General features: G+C 42.6%; 2 protein-coding genes across 3 annotated transcripts; both read left to right on the forward strand.

The window, feature by feature from the left end:
- The first annotated feature begins 6,735 nt into the window (after window positions 1-6,735).
- Window positions 6,736-14,142, forward strand: thumpd3 (THUMP domain containing 3). 2 transcript variants are annotated; one of them, NM_001199489.1, is given in 11 exon segments: window positions 6,781-6,854; window positions 7,840-8,127; window positions 8,519-8,596; window positions 9,139-9,292; window positions 9,413-9,693; window positions 10,022-10,152; window positions 10,531-10,600; window positions 11,008-11,123; window positions 11,976-12,083; window positions 12,457-12,580; window positions 13,424-14,142. In NM_001199489.1, coding segments are annotated over 10 exon segments (1,473 nt in total). In that variant the 5' UTR covers window positions 6,781-6,854; window positions 7,840-7,887; the 3' UTR covers window positions 13,595-14,142.
- Window positions 14,143-16,461: 2,319 nt separating this feature from the next.
- Window positions 16,462-19,979, forward strand: vhl (von Hippel-Lindau tumor suppressor). The gene is made up of 3 exons (NM_001016367.2): window positions 16,462-16,703; window positions 19,136-19,258; window positions 19,403-19,979. The coding sequence occupies exons 1-3, from the start codon at window positions 16,511-16,513 to the stop codon at window positions 19,588-19,590; spliced, it is 504 nt and encodes a 167-aa protein (NP_001016367.1). The 5' UTR covers window positions 16,462-16,510; the 3' UTR covers window positions 19,591-19,979.
- Window positions 19,980-24,376: the final 4,397 nt, after the last annotated feature.

The following is a 24,376-nucleotide window of genomic DNA, read 5'->3' on the forward strand; positions in this document are numbered from 1 at the left end:
CATAAGGTCAGGTACTTTGTAGGCCCCCAGGCGCCTCATTCCAACACTGACCTTTGAGAAGATGATCAATTTTGGTTTGGAACCACAGTGTGGCCCCTATACTCTTGGGTCCCCATCCAATCACTTACTTTGGGATAATAACACGTGTAACCATTGTCAGAATTAAAATCATGGGGATCCATTGTGCTAACCGCTACTCATGACATCCATTTTCTTAATGAAGCTCTCCTCTTATGGAAACGATGACTGCCACAGTTATCTTTGAAAAAAATGTCTACACACCATTCCTCCGTACCTTGTGTCTCTTATAAAGAAGATACCCATGAACCAGTTCCCAGTTGCGCTTTTATTTCAATTTGTAAGTTGGAAAGTATATGGGAGCTGTTATGAATGGTGCAGTGGATGAATGATGCCATATTTCCTTTCAAACGAGAGTCAAGAATTATTTTAAAGGTCACAGCATGGCTTTTCATATAAAACCGAATTGCATTTGAGGTTGTTTGTCCCTTTAGGCGCTTATTGACAAATACCACTGCATACCTAGTTCCAGTTTAACCTGAAATCATTGAATCAGGGTAGGGCAAAGCTGTTTAAAGTACGTCATAGAAAGAATATTCTCTTATTTTTTGCTGTACCAGGGCATATATAGACTGACGCTGGCTGCCAACTCCGCCACTCCAGTTTATTGGCCCATGTGTGGCACTGAAATGGCAGTTTTACATCTGGTTGGGGATGGGCCAGATATCTATTGAGAAGGACAACATGGCTGTTGATGTGCTCCTGTGCCACCAGGTTTATATAAGACCCTCTTATGATCTAACTGTCTAAGTCTAATTTGGCCCCCCATTGTAGGTCAAACCAGGTAAAGACCCATTCTTAACTTAATATAAATAAATATTTTTGTAAACATTAAATGTGTAAAGCATTTCTCATACCTTGATTGAACATGGGATATCAAGAGAAGCTGAATTTCATTTGACATTTTAAATCCCAATGGTCTAGGAGAGTGAGTACTGTATAGCATAAACTGGCAAGATGAAAGAGGTTGAATCCTCCCCATAATGCACAGTCACAATATACGATATAATATCATGTATAAAAAAGAATGTTTGTAGATTTGTTGGTTTGAGTGTCTATAGGATCCCACACACAGTACAAGCAAATGGAATGTGTGACCATCCTTTTATCCCTTTGGATGGAAAAAAAAACATGGGGCCCCTGTATGCAATGGCCCCTGTATGCAATGGCCCCTGTATGCAATGGGCCTGCATATTTCAGGGGCCTGTCAGATGTGTTTATTTTGCGTTACCACATTTTATATGACCAATCAGATTTCCATTCCATAGAGTACAACCAGGGCCACTCCTGGGAACCTTTGCCTCAGGCAGCCATGAGAGGGCAGTTAAGCCAGAAATTCAGCTCTTCTAGTGCACTGGTGTCACCAAAGAAGTAAGTGCGGAGTGTGTAAGGGGGGGGGGGCGGCATCGGGGCTGCTAAATCAGGCAGCAGAAGCCCCAAACACTAAGTACAAACAAACAAAACATGTACATAAAGGTTTTAAAAGGCAGTGACCTAAATTCTTTCAAACATTTACCCCAAAATCACTGCCTCCCATCAGACCTATCCACAATTTGAAGGCCTAGGCAGCAATGCATTCTGGCAAAGGGCAAAACCTTCTAGTCCAATCACCTACAGTGTAGGGGTGTTTCAAGTAGGGATGCACCGAATACAGGATTTGGGTTCGGTATTGGGGCAGGATTCGGCCTTTTTTGGCAGGGTTCAGTTTAGGCCAAATCCATGGTCCTGGCCGAACCGAATCTGAATGCCAATTAGCATTTGGAAGGGTTCCATGTTAGGGGGAAATTTTTGCTGCGCACTGCGATTTTTAAACCTTACGGACCCTAATTAGCATATACTAATTAGGATTTGGATTCGGTTCGGTGTTCGGCCATATCCATCAGGGTGGATTCGGGGGTTTCGGCCGAACCCAAAAACTGGATTCAGTGCATCTCTAGTTTCAAGGTGCAAAGCTTCGATCTGTTTACCCCCAAATCACATGCTTGCCATCTGGCCAATCTGGTTTTTGCATGGGAGAAACCATATATATAGGGGTTTCCAAGTTGGGTAGGCTTGGTTATTCAGTCTATTTACCAACAAATCTGACAAATGACATTGTGGCATTCCATTGCATTAGATAATTACTATCCACTGTGTAAGTGCTTAGCAAGGCAAAGTGTTTTGTCTGTTCTATTATTTTAAAAACATAACATCAAATTTCCCACATAACGCCAGGTACCTGCGAAGGTAGAGAAATGGTTTGGGTTCTTTATACTGCAGGCGGCCCAGATGGCATGATGTCTCCACCTCAAGAACCATATGTTGAACACAAAAAACACAAAGCAGAGGAGCTATCATTTATATGTGAGTATATATGACCCACAAATATGCCCCTCTTTCCCTTTCTCCCCCCCCCCCCCACCATGTTTTTATGTGCAGCTCCTGACAATCTGCTTCCTGGAAATATTGACAGAACACGAGTTGCAGTTTTTGCAGCCAGGCGGATGTAGAGCAGCTCTTTTTCCTGCCATTCCTTCCACTGCCAACTTGGTTGTAACAGATTTCAGCAAAAGAAAGAATTGGTTCCAAACCAGCCATGTGGTTCTTTCTAATAATCCCCCCTCCAGGCTCACTATTCACACTCCGAGTGTGACGCACCGCACACACCAATTAGAAAATATATTTAGACTGTAATTTCTCCAGCAGTAATAACTGAGGATTAGTCAGTAGACGGGCCAACCAAGTACATACAGTGATCACCTGCTTACCCCTATGTGTGAGGTCCCCGCAATGCTGTAATGCTGTTAGGGCCCTCCAGAGGGCCCTAAAGGCTTGTAGCTGCAGTCCAAAATTATCTGACATACCAACAGGGGTTTATTGGGGGGTCATACTTCAAAATATCTGTACAAGAACAGGAAAATGTCAGTATATTAAGTATCATTCTAAATACCCATTATTCCAATATTTAAGAAATGCCCCTAGATTAAACACCTATACAGGTATGGGACCTGTTATCCAGAATGCTCTGGACCTGGGGTTTTCCTGATAAGGGATCTTTCTGTAATTTGGATCTCCATAACTTAAGTCTGCTAAAAATCATTTAAATATTGAATAAACCCAATAGGGCTGTTCTGCCCCCAATAAGGGGTAATTATATCTTAGTTGGGATCAAGTACAGGTACTGTTTTATTATTACAGAGAAAAGGGAATCATTTAACCATTAAATAAACCCAATAGGGCTGTTCTGCCCCCAATAAGGGGTAATTATATCTTAGTTGGGATCAAGTACAGGTACTGTTTTATTATTACAGAGAAAAGGGAATCATTTAACCATTAAATAAACCCAATAGGGCTGTTCTGCCCCCAATAAGGGGTAATTATATCTTAGTTGGGATCAAGTACAAGGTACTGTTTTATTATTACAGAGAAAAAGGAAATCATTTTTAAATATCTGAATTATTTGCTTATAATGGAGTCTATGGATGATGGGTTTCCGGATAAGGGATCCCATACCTGTACTAAGAACCTGTTTGCTTTAGAGACACACAGTTACACATCCAAGGACTGAGGACAGATACAGTACTGTACAGTAACTTATATGTCAGTGATATATTTATTGGCCCACCGCATGGTAAAGATAGGCAGGGATGGAAGTCTCTACCAAAGAGCTTAGCCTACTGATGCTCATTAATTTGGGACTAGAAGTTACTGGGACAGCAAAATTTAGGGCTCTGTTAACTTTGGGAATAAGACATTTTTCACAAATTGGTACTAAAACTGCTTACTAGACAGTGTCCTGCTAGAGCCCCTATATTCCCTGCAGTCACTTAGTCAGCTTTCTCTATAGTTACACCCTAATTATATAAAATCAGCAAAAAGGAAAAGATTAGGAAAAGAGCACTTATCTGGGAAACCACAGGTCCCAAGTATTCTGGATAATGGATCCCATACCTGTATCACATTACTGCAGCCATAGGAAATGTCTAAAATTTGTTTCTGAAGGCAGCAGAAAAAAATATATAATTTACATAAAACATTTCCGAAGGCGCTTGATGCACCCCAGTCTGGTTCCCACCTGTCTGCAGAATGTTCCTGGGTTTTACTCGTGAAGTTATATAAAAACATCTATAACTGTGCTCTGCCAAAAGCAGGAGAAGTCACGCTCAAAACTATTTAAAGCGCAGTTCCATCTGTTTCATATTCTACTTATAAACACGATTTATAAATATGATTCCTACCTTCTATTTGCTGTTATCTGTATCTACTATCCTTGAGCTTTTGTTATAAAGAACATGTCTGGCAAGGGGAAACTAAAGAGTTCTGACAGCTGGCACGTTCTTTTCTACTGGTGGAATGGAAATTTATATTGTTAATACTGTTCTATCTGGAAGGGGACTGTGGGATAGCAGATATAGCAGGGAGAGATGGTGCCTATAGTAGCAGTGGGGGGGATAATAGCCTCTGGGAAGGGACTGTGGCTGTGGGATAGCAGGTATAGTAGGGAGAGATGGTGCCTATAGTAGCCGTGGGGGAATAATAGCCTATGGGAAGGGACTGTGGCTGTGGGATAGCAGGTATAGTAGGGAGAGATGGTGCCTATAGTAGCAGTGGGATAATAGCCTCTGGGAAGGGACTGTGGCTGTGGAATAGCAGGTATAGTAGGGAGAGATGGTGCCTATAGTAGCAGTGGGGGGATAATAGCCTCTGGGAAGGGACTGTGGCTGTGGGATAGCAGGTATAGTAGGGAGAGATGGTGCCTATAGTAGCAGTGGGGGGATAATAGCCTCTGGGAAGGGACTGGGGCTGTGGGATAGCAGGTATAGTAGGGAGAGATGGTGCCTATAGTAGCAGTGGGGGGATAATAGCCTCTGGGAAGGGACTGTGGCTGTGGGATAGCAGGTATAATAGGGAGAGATGGTGCCTATAGTAGCAGTGGGGGGATAATAGCCTCTGGGAAGGGACTGGGGCTGTGGGATAGCAGGTATAGTAGGGAGAGATGGTGCCTATAGTAGCAGTGGGATAATAGCCTCTGGGAAGGGACTGTGGCTGTGGGATAGCAGGTATAGTAGGGAGAGATGGTGCCTATAGTAGCAGTGGGGGGATAATAGCCTCTGGGAAGGGACTGTGGCTGTGGGATAGCAGGTATAGTAGGGAGAGATGGTGCCTATAGTAGCCGTGGGGGAATAATAGCCTATGGGAAGGGACTGTGGCTGTGGGATAGCAGGTATAGTAGGGAGAGATGGTGCCTATAGTAGCAGTGGGGGGATAATAGCCTCTGGGAAGGGACTGGGGCTGTGGAATAGCAGGTATAGTAGGGAGAGATGGTGCCTATAGTAGCAGTGGGGGGATAATAGCCTCCGGGAAGGGACTGTGGCTGTGGGATAGCAGGTATAGTAGGGAGAGATGGTGCCTATAGTAGCAGTGGGGGGATAATAGCCTCCGGTAAGGGACTGTGGCTGTGGGATAGCAGGTATAGTAGGGAGAGATGGTGCCTATAGTAGCAGTGGGGGGATAATAGCCGCTGGGAAGGGACTGGGGCTGTGGGATAGCAGGTATAGTAGGGAGAGATGGTGCCTATAGTAGCAGTGGGATAATAGCCTCTGGGAAGGGACTGGGGCTGTGGGACAGCAGGTATAGTAGGGAGAGATGGTGCCTATAGTAGCAGTGGGGGGATAATAGCCTCTGGGAAGGGACTGTGGCATAGCAGGTATAGTAGGCAGAAATGGTGCCTAAAGTAGAAAAGAGGATAATAGCATTTGGAAGGGGGCCTTAGCAATACTGGAATTAGGGGTAAGCAGAAGAGGTGTGGCGGTGGAAGCGCTATAGGATCCTAGCCACGTAGCTCTTCTATACTTACCCCTATAAATAATTAAGGCTAGAGGAATAGCAGCGGGCATTACCAGGTTAGAATGAGGCAGGCAGAAGAGGATGGGGGATGCCTAGGGGCACATAAGTACAGGGGAGAGCAATAAGTGGTCGGAGGCCACAGGTTTTTGGCTTTTCCTGTTCAGTTGATTCAGGTTTGGCAGAGACAGGTAGGAGGAATGGCAGGTTTGTGGGTGCAGGATAGAAAGGGGAAGCGCATGTCTGTTTTTGTTGCTACAGGGGCGCACTGGGAAGGGAGTAAAATATGGCTCATAACTGTAAGGGGAGGGGGAGGCAGATGTAATTGAAGCAGGTAGTATTGCCTAGGCCACAAATACTACTTGGCCCAACTCTGGACATTGGCAAGATAACACTGACAGATAAGAGCGGACAAATTTGCACTGGACAGTAACCTATGGAACCTAACCGTGCCCTTGGCGCACCTCACATTTGACCTGACTGGTTGCTGCCCAGGTACAAATTTGCTCATTGTTCAGAAGGACCATTCTTTCAAAAAGGTGACTGTTACACATTAATATTAATGCTCTAGCTCTTCAACTATTGTGGGATAGCTTTTTTATTTTTAATTGTGCAAAAAAAAAATTGGATGGAATGAGCTTAACTGAGCTGATTTCACAGTTATCTGCAACAGTAATAAGGAAAATACGTTTCATAATAGTCAGATACATTTACAATTGGTTTGTGTTAAAGCTCCACAGACCACAAACATAATCAGGCGAAAGCATTTCCAGAATTTCCAGAAATCAAACAGCGACACCTGCTGGAAAGGTTCTAGAAACGCACCCCTATTCCTACCCAGGCCAGCTGGCCGAGCGCCGAGTAACCAATCTGAGTGTCATGTCTGCCTCCGGTCCGCACGCTGCCTACTTCTAGCAGGATCCTGATTGAGCCCTGGAAGGGGTTCTGCTTCAGTAAGTAGACTGTAGGGGGTCACTTGTGGATCGCAACTACTGATATCGCTCAGCCCTCTACTTACTTAGCGATTACAAGCAATGCCAAGGGATTAGCTGTGGGGGGACTGGAGGAGACATTTGGGGTGTTGGGGCTGCTTCTTAACGCAAACGATTACGAGTTTAGATTCGCAGCTGATTTTAGACTTAGTTCTGTAATTCACAGGGGGTGATGGATGGGAGTTGTGGTTCCAGCCGTTGCTACAGGGAAAGCTTTAGGGCATCCTAGATCGTTCTAGGTTATAAGGGGCGTGGTTTAAATGTTCCAGGTTTACAATTGGCAGGTGAACAATGTGTCCTATAAACCTTGGTTTAGTAATGGGGTTACCAAGCACATAGTCTGTGAGTGGGGGATCACCATCCCAAGCTTTACTTTTTCCTTAGGTTTCTAAACAACTGTAACATTAGTTCTCCTGTGGCATAGCCGGCAGTTACCGGGGCATAGCCGGCAGTTACCGGGGCATAGCCGGCAGCTACGGGGGCATAGCCGGCAACTACGGGGGCATAGCCGGCAGCTACAGTGGCATAGCCGGCAGCTACAGTGGCATAGCCAGCAGCTACAGGGGCATAGCCAGCAGCTACAGGGGCATAGCCAGCAGTTACAGGGGCATAGCCAGCAGCTACAGGGGCATAGCCAGCAGTAACAGGGGCATAGCCAGCAGTTACAGGGGCATAGCCAGCAGTTACAGTGCCCTTAAGGCAACATTCATTTTTACTGTAAATTAAAACTATATCAGTCATTGTCCAGTGGCTTTCAGGGTGTCAACAATAATGAACCCCTCTGCATTTCTATCCTCTGCCATTCAGAAGCAGTATAGTAAACTAGTTTTAGCACTGGGCCAATATAAAGAGTAAATGGGGGTATTTATTGCTCTGTATTTAGATAATAACAAAATTTGTGACTTCAAAATGTTATTTCCATCCCAGTAACATATGTTTCTTACAGTCTGAAGGGTTTGACATTTGACAGACCATTGATATTTGAGACACCAACATGTCCCAAGTTGATGAAGTGACAGGAGCCCTGTTGGAGGTGACCCTAGCAGGCACCAGTACAGTGCCAAGTGCCGATGCCAATTTAGAAGACGCCCATGTTACCATTGGAGCCACGGTCCCCACTGGGTTTGAGTTCACAGCAGCCGCAGAAGTGGAGGAGAAGCTGGGCTGTCCCTGCAAGATCAGCAAAGACCGAGGCAAGATCTACTTTGATATCAAGAAGGATAGACTAGCCCAGGTAGGTGGGGGAATATAAAAAAAAAAAGGGAAAAGAAAAAAATCATATAAAAAAAAATATCCCTTTAAAGGAGACATATTGGATAAATGGAAAAAACCCTCATTTTGTAGGCAGTTATGGATATTATACGGTGCTGGTTTCCCTTTGGGCTAAATATTAATCCTATCTGTAAAAATGGCCTCTTTATTGGAGCTCCCTATAGATCCTATCAGTTCTCTGTCCCTGTTTCAAATGAAGGGTGGGCGTGTCCTAACGGTCCCTGCCAGAAGCACAGTAGGAGGGGGAGAGCCAATCACAGCCCTGCACTCAAACAAGCACAGACAGGCTTCAGTTCCCTATCAGGTCAGCCTAGCTGCTGATTGGTTCCTATCCTTCCTATCCTGATACGCAGGTTCATCGCTTGAGGTCAGTGGACAATCTGTTTGTGATCGTGAAAGAGTTTTCAGATTTCCCATTCAAGGAAACAAAGGTCAGTGCTTGAGCGTTCATTCTGCAGGGCAGCCTTCTCTATACTTGTTCCCCTTCTTGCGTTCTCTCTTTATAGCAAAAGCAAAGCCTTGAAACAAAGTTATATAAAATTGCTCTTCTGAACAATTAATCAATTAATTATTATTGATATGTATTCAAAACATTAGCAGCTAATAAAATGAATTTAAAACAACAATGCTACATGCTGTTCAGTTCTACCAACTGGCCGTAGTCTGCAGAATTTTCATTTGTTGAGCAGAGGAAAGTCTTGGGATGTTGCTCTGCTCAGAAAGTAAATTTAGGGAAGAGTCATCTAATGTTTCTCTATTCAATTCTAAGCAGAGTAACAGCACAGGAGTTTTTTTTGTTGTTTCAAAGTTATTATACTAGCAGTCTAAAAACTACTGATATCTTAGAGACTAGAAAAAAGTCATGTAAATTGCAATAGTGCTGAGAAGAAGTGCTCTTTCCAAGTCTTTCCCCCATTGATATAGTACTGCAGGTACTGTTAGTAACTAAAGGTTGTCTGATTTACTCTAACAGGAAGATGCACTTAAAGATCTTGGGGATCTCGCTGAAAAGTTACCCTGGGAGAGCGCACTAAGCGCTTGGGAACTTAACAACAGTCTGAAAAAACGGAAGAAGCGCAAGAAACCAGGGTACCCTGGGAAAGAGAAGAAGCAGCCAGTGACAGTAAGTGGAGCAGAGACTCCCAGAGAGGAGGGTGCAGATACAGAGCAGTCGAGGGGCTCATTGGAGAGAGAGAGTTTGCAAGATGAGGATTCAGTCGAACACCCAAGAGAGGAGGGTGCAACAGATAAAATCTCTGAGGAGATGCAAGATTCTCCCAAAACTCTGCCTTCATCAGTAGCAGAAGGGCAGGGAACCCAGAATCCAGACAAGGAAGCAGATACGCCGCCTGATTCAGAAGGGAAGGATAATGGAACGGCCTCAGGTAATGTCTTGAAATTCCGCGTCACCTGCAACCGAGCCGGAGACAAACACAGTTTCACATCCAACGACGCAGCGAGAGACTTCGGCGGGGCGGTGCAGGAGCACTTCCAGTGGAAAGCGGATATGACCAATTTTGATGTGGAGGTGAGCCAATGGGCTTGTATCACAGGGTGTGTGGTTTAAAGGGGAAGTTCAACTTTTAGAATGCAAGAAACAGAGCAATGCTTTTCCCAGTGAGACACATAAATCTCCCTTAAAGGGAAAATACACCTACCCTTTTTGACATAAACCCATTTAGTTGGGATTATTTTAAAAAGTTGCATAAACACCTGTTTTCATGTTTTACACAGAAACTCAGTTCCATAGATTGAAAGGAAAACATCTGACTCGTACAAAGCATTACACCCCCCCCCCACCCCCACTGTGAAGTGATGGATTTCTGGTTTTATGATCCCAATTCATTCTTCCGCAGGTCTTGCTGAACATCAGCTATAATGAGATGGTGGTGGGAATTGCGCTCACTGAAGAGAGTCTGCATCGCAGAAACATCACGCATTTCGGTCCTACCACCCTGCGCTCCACCCTAGCCTATGGGATGCTCAGGTGAGACCAGATGTGGGGGTCGCTCATTCATCAAGAATCCGCTGCCCCCACCACAGCCTGTTGTAGTTGAAATACTTGTGAAGAGAAGCTAAATAGCATATAAGAGTATTTTGTGCATTAACAAACATACGACTCATTAACAGAAATAAGGAGGGTAAATAAGCACACGTCATTCAGACTGAGATTCTTTTTCTCCAGTTTACTTTTTAAGGAATAAATGTATTGTTATAATCCAATAATCAGTTATCAGGAATATCTGGCTAATGTTTTTAAAGAATGACATGCATTTTGTATAAGTTTGGATGGAGCCCAACTTGGAAAGTGATATATGGATTAACCTGTATTATCCATTAAATAGCTTTTATCTTCTTCCTTCAGACTCTGTGACTTGCAGCCTTCAGATGTCATTATCGACCCCATGTGTGGGACGGGTGCCATCCCCATAGAGGTAATATTGTATTGGCTGCCACTGACCTGCTATGTGAAAACCAGGATATATTTGTGCTATAGCTCAGGGCTATATTCATGAGGATATAGGTTTTTCTTTAAGTAACTAAGTGCAGAGCTTAAGAGGGTTCCTAACTTGGTTTAAGGGCAGTATTTAAGGATTTTCTGAATGTATTTAAAGCTTGGGCTTTGGGAAATCCAGAAGGGGTTTAAATCCAGTGCCAAGTGATGTTTCTCCGCTTGTTTCAAATTCATTATATTAGCAAGTGTAAAAACGTAATATTTCCTTTGATACTCCGTTCCCAGCCCAGGAAACCAAATGACTTATTGCCCCAACTGTGCAGTAATTGTTATTAACACAGTAATGTGCAGATCCCATTTTCCCTGACTTTGTGCCTATTTCTGCAGGGTGTGAGCGAGTGGCCGGGCAGTTTCTTCCTTGCTGGAGACAATAACAAACAGGCAGTGAACAGAACTGGGAGCAATATCCAGTCGTTACTGAGAAAGCATCAGAGCCCAGAAAGGTGATATATACTTGTGGCAAGTGTGACAGGTAAATCTCGGCTGGGTGACAAATCTCCCCAGAATGCCTTCCCACCAGCGATAAGGTGAATCACCAACAGGAAAGCATGTGGAACAATTCGTTTTTCCAAGTCGCCCAAACTCTCTTGTGCTGGAAACTTCAGGTGACTTCAGAAAATCAAGCGCTGTGTCTTCTCACCATCAGTTCACTTAATTGCCAGTAGGAAGGCATTTCGGAGACATTAGTTGCTCGCAGTAGCTGAAATTTAACCACGGGTGACTTCCTGTGTGCCACTTCCCTGACCGCTACCTAGAAACTGTATCCATAGGCATTACCAGAGGACATGTATAGCGTGCGCTTTAGGGGGGTCCTTACCTGCATGGGTGATTCATGGTGAAAAGAAAGAATCGGTGATGTAACTTAAACAGGGCCAGATTTTCCCTGGTGGTTTCTTCATCCCTTATGGGTTGTGACTGTAGTGAACAGGTACTCAAAAGGGGTTATGTAATAAAAGGCACTAAGTTTGCCCAGGAGCAGTAACCCATAGCAACCAACCAGCATGTAAAATCTACTGGTCACCTGTTTAAAAGCAAACATTGGGATTGGTATTTTCTATGGAAACCTGTAGCTGAGACTAGAAGCATTTAAAAAAAAAAAAAAAAAAATGAATATATAGGCACCCAGGGGCCACCCCCCAAACCTGTGGCCCCAGGCACAGGCCCTTGGGTGCCTTAATATAAATACGGCCCTGTGCTTATAAAGCAAAAGTAATACACGGAATAAATAGAAGGGTCTCTAATATCTCATCTTTTAAATAACTTCAGGCTTTTCCTTTTTCTAAATTGTTCTTCAGTGCCCCATCGAATCTCCGTATAGATGCAGTTCACTGGGATATTTCCAGCCTGCCCTTAAGAGACGGATCAGTGGATGTCATTGTCACGGACATGCCGTTTGGAAAGAGGTGAGTGTTGCTGTGACACCGGTGGGTTTACAAAAGTACCATTATGGAGTCTGCTTTGCACCTTTTACTACACAACCATATAGTGCTTAAATCACATTATAGCTTCCAATACTACCCCAAGGATGCCGGTAATTATCCAGCTACTAGAGGGCCACAGGTTGCCCATGTATTAAAAACATGTCCTGGTTATAAATTATTTTAAACCAATGAGAAGTATGCTTTCAGAGAGGAAACCAGGAAATGGTGCCTGCTGGAGCACTTTCTATTGGTTACTAGACACTCTGTAGGTTTTGCACTTAATGTGATACTTTCACTTTGTCCAGACTAAAGATTCCGTCCAGGTGACCAAGTGTTTTTCTTCTTTTGTATTCAGAATGGGTTCAAAGAAAAAGAACTGGGACCTGTATCCAGCCTGCCTTAGGGAGATGAGCCGTGTGTGCAGAGCAGGGACGGGCAGAGCTGTACTGCTAACGCACGACAGGAAGTGCTTCATTAAGGTATCCGTGACTTTGCTGGAAAGGGAGCACTGTAGCAGGACTTCTGTCTGGGGCCCAGTGGATACAGGGGGTCCTGGACAGCTGTAAAAATGTGTTGAGGCTCTCTGATGGGTTGTGGTTGGACCAGGGGCAGGATTTGGTCAGATCTAGGTGGATTAGGGAATGGCTGTGCAGAGGGACAGGTTGTACTGTTTCATGGGTAACCTTGAATCTATATGACAAGCATCTGGTGTTAATAAATAGAAAGTCTTAGCATATGTTAAAGGCGAAGGAAAGGCTAATAGATTTAATCTCAAGCTGCAGGCATACCTTCAGTTCTCTCAATAGTACCATTAAGTCTACCCATATTTCTCCCATTCAGATGATCAGAAGCCTCATAGGAAAAAAATACTGAGCTCTGTAAAGAACGTTCCCATAATGCCTTGCTCCTGCACCAAGACCAAGACTGGTGTAAATGCTCAGTTAGTAAGACTATGAGGAAGCTTCCTGCTGATTGGTTCAGATCACACATTCTTAAGGGGGCGGGCAGTTCTTAGCATTCTTGAGGAAGGGGGGAGCAGGAGAGAGCTGCATGTCTCTGGCATAGGAAAACAAACAGACGAGAAATCCTGTATCTTTTGACAGAGGACTCAGTGCAGGGTTTCTGTGAGTGCTTCTGGCTGTATTTACATAGAGCTTTCTGATAAAGCTTACTTAGTTTTTACCTTTCCTTCTCCTTTAAAGCTATGATAATTTTAATATTTGTTTTACTTTCTATTGCTACTGCCATGTACTATCCAAATGAAGCAATTGCTTTACACAGTCACTAAAGTTTGGGTCACCTTTATATCTGCTGTGTTTTAGGCCTTGGCCAAAGCTGGACACTTATGGAGAAAAGTGCACACAGTCTGGGTGAACATAGGAGGGCTTCACGCTGGAGTTTACCTTCTGAAACGGACCTCCTTTGACAGCACTAAAGAAACGCAGAGGGAAAGCCAGCTGGCCGATCCTGCCCCTTGCCCTAAGGATGAGTGACCGACTGGCCTGAAGTCCTCTCAATAACGGGCTCTAATAACTTACTCAGGTGTTCCAAGTGGATTTATGCTAACTGGTTTTCTAACCTTTACTGAGGCGACACTGGTTTCTTAGTTTGGTTTAGCCCAAGGCTGAGCTTTGATTTTAAAGGGGAAATACAACTTCTTATACTGGCATAGTCATCCATGATTATTTCTTTCAGTAACTGGTAAGGTAGCAGAGCACTGCCTAATGCCTTAACAATATTTTTGTTCAATATGCAATGGAAGATCTCATATAAACTGACGCCTACCTTTGTCTGAGCACTTAATGGCACTGTTTTTTTGGTGGGAGTGGAGAATGATTCAAGAGGCAAATAGCACTGCAAGTCATATACAGATATATGCAGAAATTGTTCAGTATCCCCTGTATTCAGTAGTTTGCTGATGCCATGTTATAATGAGATTTGTTTTCCCTTTAAGGGTTTTGGTAGAGAAGGTGATTCTCTTATATTTATTTACAACCTTATTTTTGTTGTTTAAATAAATGTAACCTGTTCTGTACAAAGCATCGAAAGTCTGTTTTCTATTATATCAAACTGCTGGCTATGCTCATAGCAGGCTGACATCCCCAACATTGTTATTGGAATATTGGAAGTGAGTGGCCCTAAAGCCAAACAAAAAATAACAGGCTCCGAGTTAGACAGTCTTAACCTTCAATGTTAATAGCGCTTCCCTCTCAATATGTATCTCACAGTAAATACCATGCTAATTTTTTTTATTTTTTTTTATTGCAACATTAATATAGAAAACAAATACTAGTATGATCAGTCACCATACCCCCTGGCATATATGTTCAAGCAGGCAGGTCAGTGCCAGCAATATATATTATCATGTTCCTGCTGTATTGTGGGAATATATATATAAAAAAAAAAATTCTCCCCACAATACAGCAGGAACATAATATATATTGCTGGTGCTGAATGTATACGCCTTTTAACTGGTGCCACATATATGAAAGCCCATAAATGTCTACATGTTTTGTGACTTTTTTCGCAATTTGATATAACGGTTCCAAAGTACAATTTGACCCAGGGACTGGTCCGATTGCCATCTTGGAGTCAGGAAGGAATTTTTTCCCCTCTGCGGCAAATTAGAGAGGCTTTAGATGGGGTTTTTTGCCTTCCTCTGGATCAACTTGTAGTTAGGCAGGTTATATATAGGCATTATGGTTGAACGTGATGGACGTATGTCTTTTTTCAACCTAACTTACTATGTATGTTCCACCTGCTGCTCATTCCAACCAACTTGCTACAGTCAAAAATAGAAGGAATGTCTTGTCATGTGGCTCTACTTAGAACTCACCATTAACTTCATTTTCTGAGCAGAGCAACATCACAAGACTTTCCTTTTCTCACTAACTGTAGCCAGTCAGCTGAAGTCAACAGCAGGTGGCACAACTGTTTAAAATAACTATAAAAGCTAATATTATGAAAACAAAAATACTTTACTACTAATTCATATAATATTGTATGCAGAGCTTAGAATAGTTTTGAGAAATGTAGTTTTATAGGGTTTACTTTTCCTATAAAGTAGTTTTGTGGACAGTGTTCCAGCAGACCCTTAAATTGTAGCCCCAGAATTTCACTAAACATTCCAATTTCTTGTAATGGTGTCAACCCAAGGTTTGTGAGGAGCAGTGAGTGTGAGTTTGTGAGGAGCAGTGAGTGTGAGTTTGTGAGGAGCAGTGAGTTTGTGAGTGGAGTACATACAGATGCACCTGAGTATTTTGTTCATGGGGGGTAAAAATTAAGATGTGGGTACTTTGAGAAACTGCGGGGAAGAATAATTAAAAACCAGTCAGGAACAGAGGAAATATTACTACAATTTTCAAGAAACATAGTCATTGACGAGGTGGCAGATATTTAGATTTCTAATGGACTGACAAATCCTTCAGCAGGATAACAATGACTAGAGTTACTACCCTTTCCTCTTGGCTTTCAGCTGTAAATCCAATAGTAATAAATGGCAGATATCTAGTTATGCTTGGGCCATGCTTTATTCACCATTATATGGAGAGGCCATGTGTTTATCTGCCAGTGGCTGTACATAACTATACACTGGGCCAGGGTTGCCAGATTTATTTTTCCAAACCAAGTCAGTTCTAATACCAGCCCAAAACTAGCCAAAAGCCACTTCAAAAGTAGTCCAAAAATAGCCCAATACATGCAATGAAAACAATATAGGAGTATATATGGGAAAACTTGCCTTTTTAAAGTGTATAATTACTACCCATGCCCTACGCCCCCTCTCCAGCTACTGGGATGTTTCCCTGCCCTCTGTGCCGAGTCCATGCAGGTTATTGTAGTTTTGCTGCTTCAGGTTCAGCAAAGAGGAATAGAAAAGGGAGCTTCTGTTTATACTGTCCAATTGGGTATGCTGGGTATTGTAGTTTTATATTAATCTTAGCTGTAGGCTAATTGTAAGAGACAAACTACATTACCCAGCATGCACTGAGATAGATATACATACAGATAGGCATGTAAGGGGAAAAACCTTGGCTAGTTTCCAAACTACAACCACACCAAGGCTCCAAAAACTAGCTCAAATTTAAACCTTGGCAGGTTTGTACTTAAATTAGTAACCCAAGTGGTGGAAAACCCACCAACTCTGCTCTGGGCCCACTCTCCTGCTTCTCCCCTTATAGCGGCCCCGGCCTATCATTGCAGAGTTGCAGTTCTTGTAGTAACCGGCCATATACAGGCGGAACTAGTTGCTAACTATAGTACGAGCCAAAGTTCTTTTCGGACAGCGAGCGCCCCCTAGCGCCAATCCTGTAGGAACCATTTGGAAGCCTGCGAACGTGGTGTGCGTGTTCGACGCAGTGGGCTGTTGCCATGGTGAGCGGTGGGGCCTAGTCCTACTGTAAAGCCCCGGGATGCCGCAGGACGTTTCCCGTCCAGGTTCCGTTCCTCAACTCCGATCCTTTAACAGCCGCCAGCCGGTGCAGGTTGTGTTCTGTAACCGGAGTACGCGCACCGTGCAGCCCATATGGGTCAATTTCCAGGGGGATCCGCAGTCTTACCCGACACTCCCAGCGGGTTCGGGCCGTCGGATGAACACCTACCTCGGTACGGTACACAGTCGGTGCTACAGAGCGCTTCTACTACAGTTCCCAGCATCCTTAGCCGAGCCAGGGGGCTTTTAGGAAGTTCTTTATCAACTTGAGGCTGAGGGCTTCCGGGTATCACATGACCACAGCTAAAGTGATGCTTTTGTATTAAGGCTAAAGGCTGGGGGGGGGGGGAACCTTTTGGGCAACTAACAGGGACTCTAATTACTAACCTGCTACCCAGGTTGGCACTGCTCTTTTAAAAATATGCTAGGGTGCTGGGTACCTGCTGCAGAGCTCACCATCTCCCTCCCTGTTTGCTGGCACCCCCAGTGCCACCCTGGGCCAGCACCCACAGTAGGGCATGATTTCTGTTCTGCCCATCAGCTGCAGTTAGTGCTGGGGGTGCCTGGAAATGATAGCAGCTGCCCACAGTGGGTTAGCCATTAGTCACAGGTGCCAAGCAAACTGCCCCCCCCCCAATGATTCTGTCTTTCATTCTCTTTTAATGTCCTCCTTACACATGGGCCTCAGAATTAAGCCGCTGAGTAGTAAGTGAGTTCAAAACATTATGATGAATGACAAAATACAGAATTTTCATTAAAGGGGAACTCCAGCTTCTGAACCAAAATTTGTTAAAGTGCCCCACACAGCACAGAAACCCCTAAAATAACTATCACTGTAATGTGTTCCTTCAAAAAGTATGAATAAATACCATTTGTATATGCCAAAATCCAGCCGCAAGGCAGTTCTTCTCTTTCTGCATCATTTGAAATCCTAGCAGGGGAGGAGGGACTAAAACTTTGATGTTACTAATTCTAATAACTTGTCCACAGCTTGCAGGAACTACATAACCTGCAATACATTGCACTGTATTTTTTCCTTATTGACATCATGTGCAGGTAATTGAGGGATTGGGGGATGCAGGCTGTTCATTTTTATTCCTTACCTTTCTATTCAGGCCCTTTCCTATTCATATGCTAGTCTCTCATTCAAACCACTCCCCGGTTGCTAAGGTAAGCCAGACCCTAGCAACCAGGTATCTGCTGAAATTCCAACCTGGAGAGCTGAACAAAAAGCTAAATAACAGAAAAATCCCCAAAAAATAAAAAATGAAAACCAATTGCAAATTTTCCCAGAATATCATTACATCATACTAAGCGGCTGATTTACTAATCCACAAATCCGAATCCAAATGGGAAAAATTCGGATTGGAAAACGAACATTTTGCGACTTTTTCATATTTTTTGCAACTTTTTTGTAGCCGTTACGACTTGCGCGAATTGTCGCGACTTTTCCATAGCCATTATTACTTTCGTGAATTGTCGCGACTTTTTCATAGCCATTACAAATTTCGTGAATTGTCGCAACTTTTTCATAGCCAGTACGACTTTCGCGCATTGTCGCGACTTTTCCATAGCCATTATTACTTTCGTGAATTGTCGCAACTTTTTCATAGCCATTACAAATTTCGTGAATTGTCGCGACTTTTTAATAGCCAGTACGACTTTCGCAAATTGTCGCGACTTTCGTATTGAGCACTCGAAAAAGTCGCAAAATACCGATCATTACGAAAAAAACGCATTTGGACGCTTTTCGGACGTTCATGGATTAGTAAATGTGCCCCTAAGAGTTAGCACCATTTATCACTGGCAACACCATCTATTCACCAGTGTTAAAGGGGAAGGAAAGGGAAAATCACTTGGTGGGAGGCAAATAGTTCTCAGTGACCCTAGTTACTTGCCTAGGCTGGGCTATTGAGTGCCATACGCAGTACAGAGTTTTTGGGGAGAATTATACATGCACCCTTCTATAACTGGTGCGGGGACACCTGGGAGAAGTAAAGAAGATGGCAGCACGGCACTCAGCAAACACCGCTGCCTGGCGTTTTTTTTTCATAAAGCTCTCTGAATTTACAGTGCCAGTGATTTGTTCCTAGTGCAATTATCACATCTGTTGTGCTACCAATAAATCAGTCACTTTGGATTCTGAGAAAATTGTGCTCCTCACTCTGTAATGTATAACAAGTGCAATCTTCTTACCCTAAATAAATCTCTTTATTGCTGCAATATAGGATAAGATACAGCACTTCCTCCTGTAAATGATGTGAACTGATCTCATTCTGCCTTTACCAACTGTACTCACAGGGGCTGAGACCAACATTGAACACCCAACAAGGTGGAATGTGATCAGTTAACATATGTGTTACTCCCCGTGTCAGCTGTGGCTCCCAGGCGCTGTGCCTAACAAAACACAATCATCTGCATGATCTTCGGTGCAAACCAGTAAACAGGTTTTTCAAACTTAATGCACATCTACCTAAGTAGGGAAGGGTGCATTAATATTGGAACACGGATGCCCATATCATTTATTTTCTTTTTCTCACTAACCCTTTTAGAATTATCTGCCTTCTCACACTTGTTTTATCAATTCCTCTTCCCTAAAACACAGGGCACATATGGCTATTCCGAGAAGCTGAAACAGATGTGGGTCTCATGGTTAACAAGAAGGAGGTTTATGTGCCCAATCCAAACGTAAATGGACAGCCCGCTCTTGTAAATATCTCACTGCCAGGTAAGCAGGTTGTTATGTGGTTGTGCCCAAGACAATACTTCAACATAACGCACTCAACCTATGTTGTAAGGCTTTAATCCCCGTTTGTATGGCAATAATACAGTCTTCTGAAAACACTCAGTCACACCAGTTCTTTCATTACAGTTTTTAGTCTGAAAGAGCGTTGTCTACAAGTTGTCAGGAGTCTTGTGAAACCAGAGGACTACCGAAAGCTGGAAATAGTGGTTTCTTTGTATGAAGATCTAGAAAACCGTCCCGATGTTGCGAAAGACTTACGCCGGCTGGCAGTCGGTTTCTGGGAACAAACGAGAGGATCAGACTCGGAAACATGAAAACAAAGGCTCACATCGAATCCCAGATTAATGGAAACCCAGTACGGCAAGCTGAATGGCATTTCTGTGAAAGTGCTCAGGACAGACCTTATGCAAAAGAATCTTGTAGGGGACCATGTATTATAAAGCATTATATCTAGAAAATACAGTTTTCAGATCTTTAACTTGTTTCAATGTATAAACAAAGGGTTAAGTTTTATTTCTAGCAGTTACTTTGTCCCTGCAATTCTTAAATAGCAAGTGATTGCAAAGGTGGTTTTATATAACACAGTACAGGGAGGTCAGGCAACATTCAGGTAATGCTCAGAAACACGCAGGGAATGTAGTGTTTACATAACTGTGACGTCGCCTTAATACAATAAAGTCGATGCAACGTTTTATTTTAAAAAGAAAAAAATGCCGAAATCGCGCCGCCGTGTGTGCCATCCCACCGGCGACTTACATGTTCGCCGGTGGGATGGCAACTGATGGCAACACGGGGAGATTAGTCGCCCGCGAACAGGGAGATTTGTCGCGGGCGACTAATCTCCCAGTGTGCCAGAGCCCTAAATGAAGGGTACACATATATCAGCCAATGAATAAACAGAGCTGTGCATTTTACTCCCCTAAGGGTGAATACACACTGATCTACTAGTTCATGGCTTCCAAAATCCAGAAAATACCTTGCCATAGACAATAATGAGAATTGCCTCTGCTAAAACACACATAGAGACTATTATCAGTAAATGATCAGCATTGTCTATTTTAGTAGCCATGACAAGTAGCTGCTACTAGTAGCTCCGTGTGTCTTCACCCTTATTCTTCCTGATACAAGTAGAATCTGCATTTTTTCCAGCTAGGTGCTCGGTGAGTGTCACAGAACACTGAAAAATAGTGGCTGAAGGAAAAAGACAAATATAGATATCTCAGGAGAGCATACAGGTTCTATCTGTAACAGAATAGGAGTAAAATGCACCTATGTGACTTTCGGGGGGTTGGAATTTAGCTATGACTACTGTCCAAGCCTGTGATACACTGTATAGTTTCAGCGTCAGCTTCAAAAATTAGGCATGTGTAGGACATTTAGTTTGGAGGGCTCACTAAACTAAAGCTGGTCACATATTTGACAACCATTGACTGACTGCTTTTATCAGCTGGTGAGATAAATAGAAAGAAATGTCCCCAAGTAGATCCATCAGGCATATACAGCAGCTACAGCTTGATGTGGTCATTGCAAAATGGAGCTTTCCAGCCAGAGTCTGTCCAAGCCCTAATCAGGTATCAGTTGTCATTAAAGCACCATACATGGCCAATAACTCTGCTCATACCAAGGGGGAGGCAATAAGGGTAAAAACAAACCAAACCCTATTTATTTGATTTATTTGTCGCTTGTTGAATATAAATGTTATTGCATAGGGGTATGATACATAGGTCTGTAATGCAACTATATTTAGCAAGCCACTATTGCACATAGTTATTATAAACCTCACCACATGTAAGTCTCTTATCTCTTTTAAAATCACGCTGATTTTTTTTTTTTTTGTATTTCTCAATTTGTTATTTGTGAGTTATACGCCAAGTTATGACTTCCTTTTTCCTGTCGTGTACTTTGGCTTTCTAAGAAACCAGATGTACAGATTGTGTTATCTGAGACTTTCAGCCACTGTAAATAGGATTGCTTCTTGTTTAGGGATGGAAGATAGTAACAGTACAGGTATGGGACCTGTTATCCAGAATGCTTGGATAAAGGATCTTTCTTTTCTCTATACCTTAAGTCTACTAAAAAATCGTTTATATATTAATGAAACCCAATAGGATTGTTTTGCCTCCAATAAGTATTCATCATATCTTAGTTGGGATCAAGTGAAAACTCCTGTTTTATTTATTACAGAGAAAAGGGAATCATTTAACCATTAAATAACCCCAATAGGGCTGTTCTGCCCCAATAAGGGGTAATTATATCTTAGTTGGGATCAAGTACAGCTACTGTTTTATTATTACAGAGAAAAGGGAATCATTTAACCATTAAATAAACCCAATAGGGCTGTTCTGCCCCCAATAAGGGGTAATTATATCTTAGTTGGGATCAAGTGCAAGCTCCTGTTTTATTATTACAGAGAAAAAGGAAATTATTTTTAAAAATTAGAATTATTTGCTTTCTGGATAAGGGATCCCATTCCTGTACTAACAAAATACATCTGAAATGTACGGCCCTTGGGACCGAGTCAGAGGCATATTAATGTATGTAGGTCTCTAGTGGCCTGCCTATAAATATTTGTCTGAAAATTGGGCAGATATCTATTGGACAGGTTTGAAATCTCTGTTGGCTGAGCACCATACCAATGCAGTCCCCTCCCAATAGTGTTTGCTTAACTGTCCAATAAATATTTACTTTCCATTGTATTTTCCTGGGCACCTAATTTGCTGTGATCAATGCCATGGGGGCCTAATGACTGAAATTTTGTTAAAGTGATAACTTGAAGATAAGACAATGTATGTTATATATAGATAGCAAGAAATCAGAGCTGCAAAATATATCAATATTATGCAAGTAGGGAGTTACCTAAAGGTCTCTGCGTAAAGCTATGTAAGCAGAGTTTTACTTCCGTACCAAGTGTCGTTTATGAAAGTCATGTGTGGGCACTGCACTTTTGGGACTTGTTTTTCTTCTTAAATTGCTGCTTTAATATTTTTTATACATTTAATGCTATAACTGCCTTGTTTTCTCACAACATTTCCGCAGCCATATGCAAGCCAAGACATAACCCCAGTTGCTAATCTCAGTTTGAATTGCACTATAGTTGGTTTGCTTTGTTACTCATTGACATTACCTGCAATTGTTTGTATTATATATGAAATGTAAATACATGCAAACATTCCTTTTATAAAGAGAAATTCATCTTTTGGTGTAAATTTGTGTGTGTTTGATTCTTATACAATAACATAATCACAAGCTGTTTGGGAATATTGGGGGAATTTTCCTGGTTTATGGAAGGAATAATACAAAAGAACCATAGTTATCCCATAAATTATATTCTTATAACAGGTGCTCAGTTATGTAATTAATTAATTATAATAGGTGCTTAGTCATGTAATTTGTGTCACATGACTCACTTAAACTTGTGTATTTAAAAAAAAATACTATACCCCTGGCTGTAAAATGAGGATACAGGTATGGGACCTGTTATTTAGAATGCTCAGGACCTGGGGTTTTCTGGATAAGGGGCCTTTTTATAATTTGGATTACCATACTTTGTCTACTAAGGAATTATAATTAGTTAATGTAATTATAAATTAATTATAAATATTAATTAAACCCAGTAGGTTTGTTTTGCCTCCAGTAAGGATTCATTATATTTTAGTTGGGATCAATTACAAGGTACAGTACTGTACTTATGCCCCCGCAAGTCACTGATTGGTTACTGACTGCTAACAGCTTAGAGAGCAGTAAAGGAGGAAGTAGTGTTCTGGCCATTATGTTGGACATCTGCTCACTCCAGCCTTTATAGATTACATTTTTGCCTAACCTAAATAAGAAATATTTATTTTGCGCACTCTATCTATTTTACCCAGTTTCATTTTTACACTGAACTGTTTCTTTAAAATATGGTCCTTATAGTAGAAGGAACATTCTGTTCTGTATATAAAATCAAAATACACAGCACTCCAAAGTATTTATGCAGTGATAGTGTTTGAGAAAGTGATGATATAGCCCATAACGTAGCACTAAAACACATTGATCTCAACCTGGCAAAAATATATATATATATAGAGAGAGAGAGAGCTGGGGTCAGGAAAGCCCCTAGTTACATACAGGGACCAGAAGTAACAAGATCAGACATGACAGCCATCAGGCCCAGACTGGCAATCCGTGGGTTCTGGCAAATGCCAGAGGGGCTGCTGTAAGATGCCATAGACACTCACTATTTATTGGGCTGCTGGGGGGCTGTTTGGCCTCTCTGAGATGCCAGACCCTATTTTGATTCTCAGTCTGGACCTAGCAGCCACCTCGCTGCACAGCTCTGCCTTTTGTTGCCCGGGGGATCAGGATTACTCTCGGGAGTCTGGTCCATGAGGTAGGAGTGAGGAGCCTAAGCTTTCAAAACTACATTGCTTCCCCTTTAACACCCTCAAGGTACCTGATCCTATGAGTGTTTGACTGTGGAACATAGGGGCATGTGTATTGATTTTACATGTATAAAACTGTGTCTGAGTTCCCCTTTGAGGGTAACTTCTGCAACTTCTACATGTTCCTGTACCACTTAATACAGCAGCGCTTTGGAATTTCACTGTGGTCTGATGCAGAAATACAATCTTGCACATGTGATCAGATGCTTACGTTAATCCTTTGGTTTGTTGGCAAAACCCTAATGCCAGTGTGGGCAGATCTGAAATGCCAAGGGCCATTGGGGTATAGACAGGAACTGCTGCTGGGAATCACGTCTGTAGATAAATGCACTGATGACTGAGTACAAAGTCTGCATAAATAACTCTGATACACGATAGGAAAGTTCCTCATCACCAGCCATCTGCATGAGAGGGGGGCCCACTGGTTGTATCCGCTGCAGGAAGAAGTTCAACTGTGCATTAACTTTAAATATGCTACAGACTGACTAGTGATGAGTAAATCTGTCCCGTTTCGCTTTGTGAAAAATGTGCAAAACTTCAGAATAATTTGCGAAACGGCAAAAAATTTGCAAAACCCCTTTTTTTTACGTGTGCAACTTTTTTGATGCAACCCACCTGTTTTGATGCAACCACTCCCAATTTGATGCAACCACAACTTTTGTTTGATAAATTGATAAAT

The sequence above is a fragment of the Xenopus tropicalis genome, chromosome 4 (assembly GCF_000004195.4).
Source record: "Xenopus tropicalis strain Nigerian chromosome 4, UCB_Xtro_10.0, whole genome shotgun sequence".
In the NCBI taxonomy this organism is placed as follows: domain Eukaryota; kingdom Metazoa; phylum Chordata; class Amphibia; order Anura; family Pipidae; genus Xenopus; species Xenopus tropicalis.